We start from the raw sequence: 13,109 nt of genomic DNA on the forward strand, positions 1-13,109 counted from the left end.
ATACACAGCATAACCTTCAGGCCATGAATATTCTGCGCCGACGTCGATGTTGAAGCATGACCAGGGTATCCATACGTTGCCCGACGTTTTGGATTGTCGTAATGGACCCACTTTTCATCGCCAGTCACAATTCGATGCAAAAAACCCTTTCTTTTGTGCCGTTGAAGCAGTTGTTCGCATGCCATAAAACGGCGTTCAACGTCTCTTGGCTTCAATTCATACGGCACCCAATGGCCTACCTTTCGGATCATTCCCATGGCTTTTAAACGTTTGGAAATGGTTGATTGATCAACTCCCAAAGTTTTTGCAACCTCTTCTTGCGTTTGAGCCGGATCTTGATCGAGCAATTCCTCCAATTCGGTATCCATGAACTTTGGCGGCGCACCCTCGCGTTCTTCGTCTTCCAAGCCAAAATCACCACTTTTAAAGCGTGCAAACCACTTCTGGCACGTTCGCTCAGCTAGAGCATGCTCACCATAAACTTCCACCAAGATACGATGACTTTCGGCTGCTTTTTTCTTCATATTAAAATAATGAAGAAGAATTCCCCGCAAAAACACATTATTTGGCACGAAATTCGACATTTTCAAGTGTGGTAAAAATATTGTTGTTTACGCTTCAAATAAAAAACTTATACTGACGTTTGTGCCTTACGACAGTAGCTCTCCAATGAATGTTTGGAAATGTGGATCGATGGAATAATAATCAAGTTACGCCATCTGCTGTAAAACCGCACGAACTTATTCATAGTCCTATTATTTAATTTTTAATTTTTTTCACATAATAACTGTACGATTAAGCTTCACATTTATGGGTACACATTTATGCATATTTCATTCCTACACAATTGAGAGATATTCATTTAATCCACAAATATTCCTTTTAATTTTAACTTTTACATGACAACTGACACATACCTATTGCAAGTCTGTTTTCAAACTTGGCTTTTTGTTAATTCATTGTAATGACTTATTTTAATTATTTAGAAACAATTACATAAATAATAAATAATATATAATTTTAGTAGAAAAAATATGGCAATTTTTAATAAAATGCGTGTAAACTGCGGGTAAACGCATGCAGATGGGAAATATTATATAACCTTTTTTGGTAAAAATAAGATTTCATCAAGCAATTCAAATGGTTTTTTAACTACTTACAATATTTCTATACATACATACATACATACATGTCAAATCATTGCGAAAGGAAATAAGAATACAAAACATACAAACACTGTCGTGAAATAAAAACGCTTACATAGCTGAGACCGAAACTTTTCGTATTTTAATGTAAATAGAATTCTATTATATTCTGAATATTTCAAAAATTTATGTTTTCTCACAGCTTTATTCTGGCACTTCCAAATATTCATTACACTGTGCGACAATTTTGGGGTTATCAAAATCAAACCACACCGGACCTTTTTTTTTCTGAAAATATACCTATTCAATAGCAAAACCCTAGCTGGGTTTTTAAAAGTTAGCTCGATTTTTTTTTATTGCGTTTTGAAGTTTTCTATTTTCATGAGATTTTGGAGTTTTACCTGTACGCTAAATTTGACTTATAAATCGACCTTTGTTTGATTTAATCGATATATTTTGTCATAGCTTGATGCAGAAATTTCGTACATGTACAAATAAACTTATTTTGAGAAGAACCTATATCTCAATACGCAATTTTGAATACCAAAATTTCGAAAAATTGTATGTTTTTACTATTTTTTACTGTAATTATGAAAATAATTAAAATGTCTCACTATTTCTTCTAGCAAAAATGTTGCGAAATGTACTGAAAAAGTCATTTATAAGATAAAAACATAAAACTGAACTTTAAGTTTGTTATTTTCTAAAAAAATAAATTTTTAACAAGTTTTTTCTTCATAAAAACAATTTTTTTATACTCTGCTTTAAATTTTTTTTTTAAATATCTAAAAACTCTGTAGGTAAAAATATTAAATAGATTAAGTAAAAAGAATATAGACTTGAATTCTTATAATTTTTTTTTTTTTTTATTAAAATAAAGAATTTTTACGTACTAAAACCTTAGAGACGAGCTCTTTTCGACACTGATTGAATTTCAACATCATCATTATCAGAGTAATCAGATTCATCAGTAAAGAATTCCATGCCTGTCTCTTCTTCTTCTACCTCATATTCTTTTTCCTCCTGGTTACTCCATTTTCCTTCCTTTTCTTCCTGGTCGTATTAAAAAATATGTTTACTCCACCAACATATTTCGGCTAGTATGGCCCCTGGAGCTCGTTTTCCTCGGTATCTTGACTCAAATGGCATCGCAGTTTGATGGTAGCGCTCTAAAACAAACATTTCCTGATAAGACAGACTACAACCTTCTTTATACTTTTTATTTTGGAATGTGTGCTAGCCACTTTTCTATGTGTTTAACAGGCTAAAAGTCTTGTGAGACCAATCTTGCTTTTCACTACTCACGATCACATTTTGTTACATCCAATATTCATTGGAAAACCGTATCTGGAAAAAATACTAGCAAAAATAGAAAAATCTGAAAATGTGTATAACGGGTGGTTACGTATAAAATTATTTTCATAATTACAGTAAAAAATGGTAAAAACATACAATTTTTCGAAATTTTGGTATTCAAAATTGCGTATTGAAATATAGGTTCTTCTCAAAATAAGTTTATTTGTACATGTACGAAATTTCTGCATCAAGCTATGACAAAATAAATCGATTAAATCAAGCAAAGGTCGATTTATAAGTCAAATTTAGCGTACAGGTAAAACTCCAAAATCTCATGAAAATAGAAAACTTCAAAACGCAATAAAAAAAAAAATCGAGCTAACTTTTAAAAACCCAACGAGGGTTTTGCTATTGAATAGGTATATTTTCAGAAAAAAAAGGTCCGGTGCGGTTTGATTTTTGATGTCGCACTGTGTTAGTAAAGGAAGTAAAAATATTTACATAATGTATTCCATCATCAATACATTCCAACATTTTCATTCTATTCAATTTATATAGTATTGCTTTAGCCCGAATATTTAAAATACAAATACCGGTCATTTGCGTTATACTATATATCCTTCCTTAGATTAATATGTTATTATTGTTGTTGTTGTAGCAGCATAAACATTTCTCATATATATGCGGTGAGGTGACAGTCCTTGGCTGGACATAAATCCGGGTAGTTCCGGTAACGTAGAACCGACTGTCTTGGGAACGTAGATGAATCCGAGTACGTTGTTGTTTTCCCGGCCTTTATAACTTCTAAAGAAATGTGTGAACTTTGCACCTTTTCTGACATACAAAATTTGCCTGAAATGTTCTGTACATCAGCCAGGCTCTTAACATATAAAAAATATAAAAAATAGAAAAAATGAGGACCAGCCATATTCTATGCTAGGCTCCCTACTCGTTTATTATCCTTTGTTAACGAAAATACAAAAACATAAATTGTACGATATAACGCTGCTTTAAACCATTTCCGCTAATTTGTGTTATATCTTTTTCTGTTGCAAACGGAAAACTGTATACCTTCTTATTTAAAATGTAGCTTATAGCATTTCTGCAAGTCCGATCATTTCTGTTAAAATTCCTTTATAGTAGAAACGAAGAAATTATTAACGAAGATTTATAACTTTATTAAGGGGTTAGGTGGGTTTCAGAGGTTGAAAAAAAGAAGATTTTGACTATTTTTTTTTAGTATATAAAATCATATATTTTATTTAAGCAATTCACTGTATCTAAGATACATATATAAACAGTATTTTGTGAAATTTTTATTTAAAAATTTCGAAAACTCAGCCGTTGGTACCTCATCTTCCTTGACGTCTCAAAAAAAAATGCTCTTGCCGTGGACAGCATAGCTCATTATTGGTTCATCTAAAATCAGAAAACTAAACGGATTTCGTTAGTACATGGATAAATCTCGTTGTTGTACGAAGGCAAAAAAAAAAAATCAAAATTTGAATTTATGACAGGCTTTGAACCAAAAAACACATTTTTTAGTGAAATTTTCGACATACATTGGCTAAAAAAAAATTGTTGTAATTAACAAAAAAAAAATCCTTCGCTCAATAACTAGTTATTATATATTAACTGTTATTTCAAAGATTTGTACAAAATTTCAACTAAATCGCTTCATAACTTTTCGAGATATCGTGTCCACCGACTTAAAAAATGGAGTTTTGAGATAAACACGTATACGAGCGAAGCGCTCAACTGACGTGGCCTAATGGGCGGAACTTCTGAAGGGTCCATCTCTTAGAATTTTACTCGGATTGACTTAAAATTTTAGGAGAGCATTTTAAACATACTGTACTATTTAATGAGACAAAAAAACAAAATTTGATTGTTTGAAATTTTCAAACCCACCTAATCCCTTAATTAAAGTTGAAAAAAAATTGTCGACCGGAACTTGTCTTGTGCCTATTCCGGTCATTTATGTGTTCCATCCTTGTCTAGGGGAGTGCTAACTTGCTCTCCTTTCTTAGTACACAAAATTTTCCGATTTTTCCCTAATATTTATATTTACATTCTGCCGAAAAAGCTACTAAGAATTACAAAGCAATGAAATGAAAGAAAAAATTGTATCCAAATACCAAACCACGCAGTGTTGCATTAAAAGTTTCATAAATTTTAAAATTATACATTTGCAAAAATCAAACCAGCCTATCATCCACACGTTTATGCAATTCAATTATATGCTATATTTCGTCTAGTTCTCTTTTTTTTATAAACTAGGCCTAGTTACAGATATAAAGCGAAAAATAAACAATTTTTCCATTACATATCTATAAGATAACAGCGACATCTGCCGCTTTGCGACTACAATGTACTCGGAGTTGCAAATGTCAAAAGTGCCGACAGTGAAAACATAAGATTCCTATCAATTCTCGTCATCAACGAACGGATGTGAAATTTTTTGTTTAATCAGGTGTAAAGGTAATTTTTGCAGTTTAATTCCAAATCAAATAGTGCCAAAAACGTCGCAAAAGGTAGGGCAATTTATAAGTTTAAAAGATGTGCTGAAAAGTTGTTAACTCAACATCATAAAGAACTGTGAAAAATGTAGAAAAAGTTCTACTTGTAACGTCTATATGTAGACACAGCAACCGAAAAAGTGATGACGGCGACAATTTTTATTGGTCCGCAGCGAATGTTGAGCGATTCATTAGAGCAACGTTCTTCCTACTTAAAATTTACCACTGGAAACTTGTGAAAACTTAATGTAATTTATTTAAAAGTGGAAATCTTTAATACAAATAATTGTATTTGCTCGGCCTAGAAGCGCAGCACAAATGACCACGTAGTAGTATACACAGTCGTTTAATTCATCTTGACGGTAACAAATCAAAAGCAGCGACCGACGGCATAAAACAACGAATCAAAATAATAATAATTAACAGCTGACCCAATTTCAGTTACTAGAAGCATTAATACAATTCCTTTTGAAAATTTGCAGATTTTTCGTTGGTGTCTGCTTGCTTATATAATTATTTTTTTTTTGAGTATCGTAAGCCTGCATCAGAATGAAAGTCAAAGAATTGCAGAAGACGGTAAATATTGCTTGGTCACCACTGCCTCAGTATCCTATTTATTTGGCGGCTGGCAGTGCTGCGCAACAACTTGACTCCAACGCCAACCCAACTTTGGAAATATATTCAACGAATTTTAGCGATCCGAGTTATGATTTGGAATTGAAAGCGAGCTTACCCAGCCAGTACAGGTAAAAATTTAACAGTACTATAAAGTATTTACATATTTATTTGAACTTTTTTCTTATGCGTTAGATTCCAAAAGGTTATCTGGAGTCCCACTGGTTACGATGGCGCACAATCGAATGGACTCATTGTTGGCGGCTGCGAGGGTGGACATGTTATGATTTATTCTGCTGCTAAAATGCTTGCCAACGAGGAAGGACTTATTGCACGTCAAGATAAACATACTGGTCCCGTTAGTGGACTTGATGTTAACCCATTTCAAAAAAATTTGCTCGCCTCATGTGCCTCCGAATCGGAGATATTTATTTGGGATCTTAACAACACCACCACGCACATGAATCCGGGCACTAAAACACAGCCACTGGAAGATGTGCAAAATGTCGCTTGGAATCGACAGGTGCAACACATACTGGCCTCAGTATTTAGCTCACGTTGTGTAATTTGGGATTTGCGTAAGAGCGAACAAATCATTAAACTTTCCGATACACAATCTCGAGTGCGTTGGCATGCCATACAATGGCATCCGGATGTGGCAACACAAGTGTGGCTCGCTTCAGAAGACGATCAAGCGCCGGTAGTGCAACTGTGGGATTTGCGTTATGCCACTGCGCCAGCTAAAACAATGCAAATACATCAACGCGGTATGCTCGGCATGTCATGGTGTCCGCGTGATGTCGATCTGATGGTGTCGTGTGGCAAAGACAACCACATCTACTGTTGGAATCCAAACACTGATTTGCCCGAAGGCGAAATACTTTCTGAAGTAGCAGCCACGGCTACTTGGTATTCGGATGTGCAGTGGTGTCCACGCAATCCAGCGCTGGTCGCAAGTGCTAGCCTCGACGGTAATGTTTCTATTTACTCACTTTTCGGTGGTACACAGCAACAGGTGCAAACATCCAATAAGATAGCTGACTCCTTTCCGGGAATGGATCAAATAGCGCAGGCGCCGATACCACAACAATCAACGCAGATAGTATACCATGACTTAAAGCGAGCACCGAAATGGATCAAACGACCATGTAGTGTGGCGTTTGGGGTATGTTAAAGTAGATAAATTTGTACAACTGGAATATGTAATAATTCACCAATCTACAATATGACGTACCTATTTGCAGTTCGGCGGCAAGTTAGTGCACTTTAATGGTAAATCGAAGCAGGTGCAAGTATCGCAAGTGGTAACCGAACCAGAGCTAGTAGAGCGCGCCAATGCGCTCGAACGTTCGCTTAACGAAGCGAATTATGTTGATTACTGCCGCGAACGTGCCGATAAAATGAACGATCAAAATGGACGTTATTTATGGTACTTTATAAAGGCAAATTTCGAACTCAATCCAAAGGAGGAAATGTTGAATTTACTCGGTAAATGAAAGTACAAAAAACATATGTAAATATTTGTATTGACAAATTAATTTTTTTTAGGTTTCAACAAGGATGACATCGATGGAAAATTCGCGAAGTTTGTGAAAGAAGATGAAGCGGAAGAAAATGATGTAAATCATGTGACAAATCGAATTGCCAATCTATCGCATGTAAGTAAAAGGGCAGACTTTAAATCATTTTGCAAATGCACAATTGAATAATATTTTCGTTAGTTGAAAGCAAACTTGCAATCACAAAAAAATCACAAAAAAGTGGGCAACAGTTCTGCTGATGTATGTACAACGTTTTATTTTCTGATATCAAAATTCGGTTCAATTATTATATTTTTTTGGGAACATTTTTTTATTTCATTTGAGTTAAAAGCCTTTAAAATACACTTTTGCTGAAGTTCGGCTCAATTCTCACTCTTCCAGACCTATTTCTTATCTATAATTTTTTTTAATTGTCAACTTCTCATTTAGTTTCTTATCTTGAATTCAGCATCCGACACTAGTAGTGTCACATACTTTGTATTTTTGATGCTGCGTTGTTAAGTTAGACCTATCACACGCAAAAGCGATGTGGCTTGTATTATTTGGGCGTAAGTGATATGGAGGCAACCTAAATTATTTTCTTATATTTTTTTATATTAAAATTAATATTCGTAATTTTCATTTCGTAAAATGCTTCATACTAATGCGCCCATTCATTTGCAAATCGTTTGTTTGCTTAGAGTGATTCATCGGAAGTTGAGTGCGATCAAAGTACTGATGGCAGTACCGACATTTCGGTAAGCACTCCCATATTAGTTTGGTAGGCGATTATATGATTAAAACATGTATATGTTTTATATCCCAATCAACTATTAGTTGAATGGGTTAATAAGAGAAATTTGTAATCAAAATAAAATCGCGTATCGTCAATTATCGAACGCTATGAAGTTTATTTTGACTATGAATTTCGTATTAGTAGGTTTTTGGTGTTGTTGTTTGGAGTGCATTATATTAAAAAACTAAAAACTTTCATCTTATTCTTAGCATTTAGAAAGGCCCTAAAAACTTGATTCGAAACTGAGTTTTATGAGGATTCTAGCAATCGGGGTTCAAATTGTCTACAACAAATAAATACTATATCACCGAGCAAGGAATGCTTTTGTACAAAATCCAAAATTTAATTTAGGGTCTGTCTAAATATTGGCGGCTGTACATTTTTATAACAATCATGTATTTATTCCTGATTCAGTATCTTTACAAAGTTTAAAAACCTTTTTAGTTTTATTTAGAGTTTACGCCCCACCCTTTATCGCACACCCGCTCCTATATGCTTCTCAGTGTTCTGCCTAAAATATATACAATTCATATATTCAAATGTACATCCATATAAGGTCTGTTCATGTAAAATTTATTCAGTAACTTAATTTCCGAGAATTCGTTCTCAACGCGAAAAATATCAAAAAAAGCATGTGAACGCAAAACCAGTAACAACTTGCAAGCTTTACGAACAGCTGATTAAATCGTTGGCAGGAAAAATCACAAAAATTAAAAATTGTTGCACTTGAGCTATGTCTTATAAAAGTAATAAAAAATAAAGTGAATAAAATGAAAAATACCGAGCTCTCGGAATCACATGATTTCATTTTGTCCCCAATAATTTATTCCATTTCATCATCGCTGTCAGATGAAGAACATTCTATTAGCAATTGCAATTCGCAAATTTTAATTCGTGTTTACTTTTACTTTGGGATCAGCTGTTTTCCTCACTTGCAAATTCTTACAAGTAAAAATTAGCCAACAAAACTTGCAACTTCCCTCAAAATTAAGTGTCATTTTGCACTCTCACTTCCCCTACTTTGCAATTTTTTTGGGTACATGAACACCAAAAAGTTATAATTTGTAACATAATTTGTAATTGTTACAAACTATTTGCTTCATGAACAGACCTATATATACATTTATAATTTATATAATATCTCGTTTATTGCATTCAATAATTGTGTGGGCTAATTTTTATGTAGAAATTTTCAAAATAAATAAATAATATTTTTTTGTGTGCAAAAATAAAAAATTACAGCAACCAGTTGATAACAACGCCATCTTCGATGGTATTGCGGCCACACAGAAGCAACAGCAGCTCGACAATGAGAACGGCGCGAAACTACCGAAGCAATTCGCCATTCCCAAGGGAGATCGTAAGTAATCAAAATTCAAGATTGAAGTATTTGGTAGAATAATTTGATTTTTTTGGTTTTTTCACATTTCCATAGATCCAGATAGCCTCATAACCGAAGCTATTCTCACCGGCAATCTGGAGGCTGCCGTTGAATTATGTCTTGATTCGCAACGCACCTCAGAAGCACTTATCATCGCATCTACGGCTGGTATTGATTTCCTTACCAAGATACATAACCGTTACTTGCAGAACCAACAAAACGAGCTATCGAATGTGATCAGCGCGTTGGTGACACGTGATTGGTTGGACTTTGTCAATCGTTGCACCGTAGACTCGTGGAAGGAAGCTTTAGTAGCAGCACTCAAACATAGCGACCGCAAAGTGGTCGATATTTGCGAGCGTTTGGGTGATCGTTTACTGGAGGAGCGCGCGCAAAGCATCGATTTCACGCGTAATGCAATGTTATGTTATGTGTGTGCGGGCAGTATTGATAAGTTGGTAACTGCTTGGCATCAACTAAAGGCGCTGGAGCATCAAAGCGATAGTTACAAGCCGAATACGGCTGAATTACAGGAATTGGCCGAAATTGTTATGTTAATGAGCAAATCTTTGGAACAACAAGGAATAGCCTTGGAGTTAAATGGTCGATTTGCTGACTTCATTACCGAGTACGGTGGTCTGCTAGTGGCGCAGGGTGCGCTCACAGCTGCATTGGCATACATTTTCGCCTTGGGTTCGGGGAACCATGAAGAAAAGGTCGAACTGGTAGAACTGCGCGAGCGCATATATAACACGGTTAATTATAGGCCAAACCAAGCAGCAGCGAGCGGACGTCTACCATATCAACAACAACAAAAACAACAACAGCAGCAAGCGCAAAATATATACAGCCGACAACAGCCGCAGCAGCAGCAACCACAACAACCACTTGCAGCACGTGGCTCGTTTTCGCATGCATTGCCACAGACATTAGGTGGATACGGCAGCGCTGGTGTCACGAATCAATTTGCCAACGCACCCACTAGTAATTGGAACGCGGCAGCTGTTCCACCGCCCGGCGGAGCTGCACCTATACCACAACCAGCAGCGCCAACACTTTTTAATCCCGCGGCACCTTTAGTGCCGACAGCTGCTGCAACGAAGCCACCTCTTCCCGCCGCGGTAGTACCTGGCCATATAACAAATGAACCCCATACCCAGCCACCGCGTCCAGCCAGCAATGCCAGTTCTCAAGGTGGCGGCGGCGGCGGAAATATACATTCTCGCTCCAAATATGTGCTTGATCCGTCTGTGGCCTCAGCTAGTCCTATGGGTGCTTACGGCGGTGGATATCAACCACTGGCGCCATCGCCGGCAACAACCGCAATGCCCGCTTTTAATACAAGTCCATTTAATGCGCCATTGGTGCCAACACAGCCACAACCGAATTTAATGCAGCCCGCTGCACCTTTCAATGCAGGTGCACCTTACGGTTTGAGTGGCAACAACAACTACAATGCTGGTTTACCAACAGATATTGGCAATCAACAGCAGGCGCTACCACCACCACCGCCAGTGCAGAACTTACAACACAATCCAACACCGCCACCAGGCTGGAACGATCCGCCTGCTTTGAAGTCAACTCGTGCGGTAAGTTGAGAAAGGCGTACACTAAACAGAAAAACAAAAAACTAGCAATTTTCTTAGGGGCTAAGAAATGCAGGCTTTTTAATAATACATTTCTCTCGCTTAGACATTGCACAATAGCAACAATGAAATGTCTGCGCGTCACGCTGGCACTCGTCGCTGGCAGAAAATCATAAATCACGAAAAGGATGATGTAGATGCGCTTTTAAGGCCACCATCCCAATTTAGCTATGAACAGTTTTATGCAAATGAGTTGCATACAACTACAGTGCCTACACAAGAAATCTGGCAGGTATCGTGCGCACTCCAACGTCCTAGGCATTTTGGTTTTTCCTTCCATTACCTTTTCCGGTAGAGCAAGCCAAATCGATACCGATGTTACACATCAACCTGGAATACATCTTTTCTTAAAGATTTTTGACATTTGGCGCATACTGTTGCCTTGCTTTTAAATAACCAATATGTGGCTAAATTTAACTTTTTCGAAACGATTAGTTGCAAATCACGAATGTGTTGTTGTTCCGCTAAAGGCCATTATCCATAAAAATATGAAATGCATATTTTCTCCCATTACTAATAAAGTTGATTTTGTGGCCTTATTATTAAATAATAAGTTAATTGAGCATAATTTGACCTGTCGTACTAAAATTATTCTTACCTCCCTAGCAGGCCAAAAAACCAGAGCCTACACCCTCATCTGCACCCATAACTCATCCCTTATTCGGTGTTGATCCCAATCAAAATCAAAACGGTTACAGGGAGCCATATGGCCAATATCAGGTAAAAAATAAGTAATAAAAAAATGATAGCATTTATGACTTCTTATACATTTACATAATTTTTTTTAGAATACTGGCATGCCTCCACCACCAACAACGGCCAACAGTAGCATACCGAATCAATCTCAGGCTGCCGGAACAGGGGGTTACTACAATCCGTCATTACAGCAAAATAATAATTTGCCAACACAACAATTTCAACCTCAAATGAACTTCCAAGCATCAGCTATACCACAACAGCAGCAATCCTGGAATGTGCAACAGCAAAATGTGGGCTACACCGAGCAGGCTGCACCAGTGCACAGACAACCCGAACCGCCAAAAGAGAAGCCGCCACTACCTGAGGAATACATATATTTGCAAACTGTGCTGGAGGAGTTGAAGAATCAATGTTTGGCAGTGACCACTGATCCGGTAGGTATAAATAATAAATACAAATGGTTAAAAAAAATTGCCCAGCAGCAAGGCGAGTCTATTAAAGGTGGTGTTAGTAAATCAGCTGATTTGCTTTTTTTTCTTTCGCTGCGCCCATGTAGCTGTCAGTACAGAATAAAACAAGGCGAATTAATTTTTTATTTTTTACTTCGCCAATACCTTGCCGTGATAATCAAACGTACAAAACATTGTTGTTGGTCTAGTGCCACCACCTTCAATAAATAGGCCTTGCCTAGCAGTGGCGATCCCTAATCGTTGTTGTTGTAAAATCATAAAATATTCCCCATAAATTTTTATGGCTGAAGTAACAGTGTTTGGTAGTGGATAAATGACCCCAGTCACAGTGACAAAGCAACAGTGATTATTTTTTATTCAAAATTCATTTATTATGTATTAATTCGTCAAAAAATATTCATCATTCCAGCGCACCAAACGAAAATTTGTGGATGTTACAAAACGTCTGGAAAATCTTTACGACTGTTTACGTGATGGCAGAGTGAGTACAATTGCCAAAATTGAATGTTTTTATTACTTAAAACTTGTATCTTCCTTTCTCTTCTTTTGATGCTTTTTTTATTACTTACAAATTGTATCTTCCTCTCTCTCTTCTTTCTCGCAGCTTAATCCGGCCACAATTACAGCCCTCAATCAAATCGTGCAGTTCGTGCAAGTGGGCGATTATGCTAATGCCTTGCAAACGCACACACAAATCGCATTCGGTTCCGATTTTTCACAGTGTGCTGGCTTTATGCCGGGTCTAAAGGTGCTGGTACAATCGGCGACTGATTTGCAAGTTTATCTACGATGAATTACATAGCCTCATAGCTATAACAGGAGAAATCCTGAGGAATCAGTGCGAGATCATTTATAAATTTAAAATAATTCCATTTTATTCATAAAGATTGTGTTCCATGGCTTCTTTCCATTTACTATATTATGTATTCTTTTCATCATTAATATTTTTCGGAAAAAACGCGAGTTATGATGCTTATGTCATAAAAACGAGAGGATCCATATTTGTACTAAACATTTTTTAC

General features: G+C 36.5%; 1 protein-coding gene and 1 non-coding gene across 5 annotated transcripts; one reads left to right on the forward strand and one right to left on the reverse strand.

Moving 5' to 3' along the window:
• Window positions 1-4,376: 4,376 nt before the first annotated feature.
• On the reverse strand, window positions 4,377-4,476 carry LOC129246633 (U6atac minor spliceosomal RNA). Its single transcript, XR_008582501.1, has one exon. It is a non-coding gene; the product is annotated as a U6atac minor spliceosomal RNA (small nuclear RNA).
• A 381-nt stretch (window positions 4,477-4,857) lies between these two features.
• LOC129246364 (protein transport protein Sec31A) lies at window positions 4,858-12,995 on the forward strand. 4 transcript variants are annotated; one of them, XM_054885116.1, is made up of 12 exons: window positions 4,858-4,922; window positions 5,443-5,706; window positions 5,771-6,740; window positions 6,820-7,063; window positions 7,124-7,233; window positions 7,797-7,853; window positions 9,134-9,251; window positions 9,327-10,861; window positions 11,525-11,638; window positions 11,707-12,051; window positions 12,497-12,568; window positions 12,692-12,995. In XM_054885116.1, exons 2-12 carry the CDS (start codon window positions 5,510-5,512, stop codon window positions 12,878-12,880), a joined length of 3,951 nt encoding a protein of 1,316 aa, XP_054741091.1. In that variant the 5' UTR covers window positions 4,858-4,922; window positions 5,443-5,509; the 3' UTR covers window positions 12,881-12,995. The 4 variants fall into 4 exon arrangements, with proteins under 4 accessions (XP_054741091.1, XP_054741093.1, XP_054741095.1 ...); XM_054885118.1 differs by having other exon boundaries at window positions 11,528-11,638; XM_054885117.1 differs by having other exon boundaries at window positions 4,895-4,975.
• The last annotated feature ends 114 nt before the right edge of the window (window positions 12,996-13,109 follow it).

This window comes from Anastrepha obliqua, chromosome 4 (assembly GCF_027943255.1).
Source record: "Anastrepha obliqua isolate idAnaObli1 chromosome 4, idAnaObli1_1.0, whole genome shotgun sequence".
NCBI classification, from domain to species: Eukaryota; Metazoa; Arthropoda; class Insecta; order Diptera; family Tephritidae; genus Anastrepha; species Anastrepha obliqua.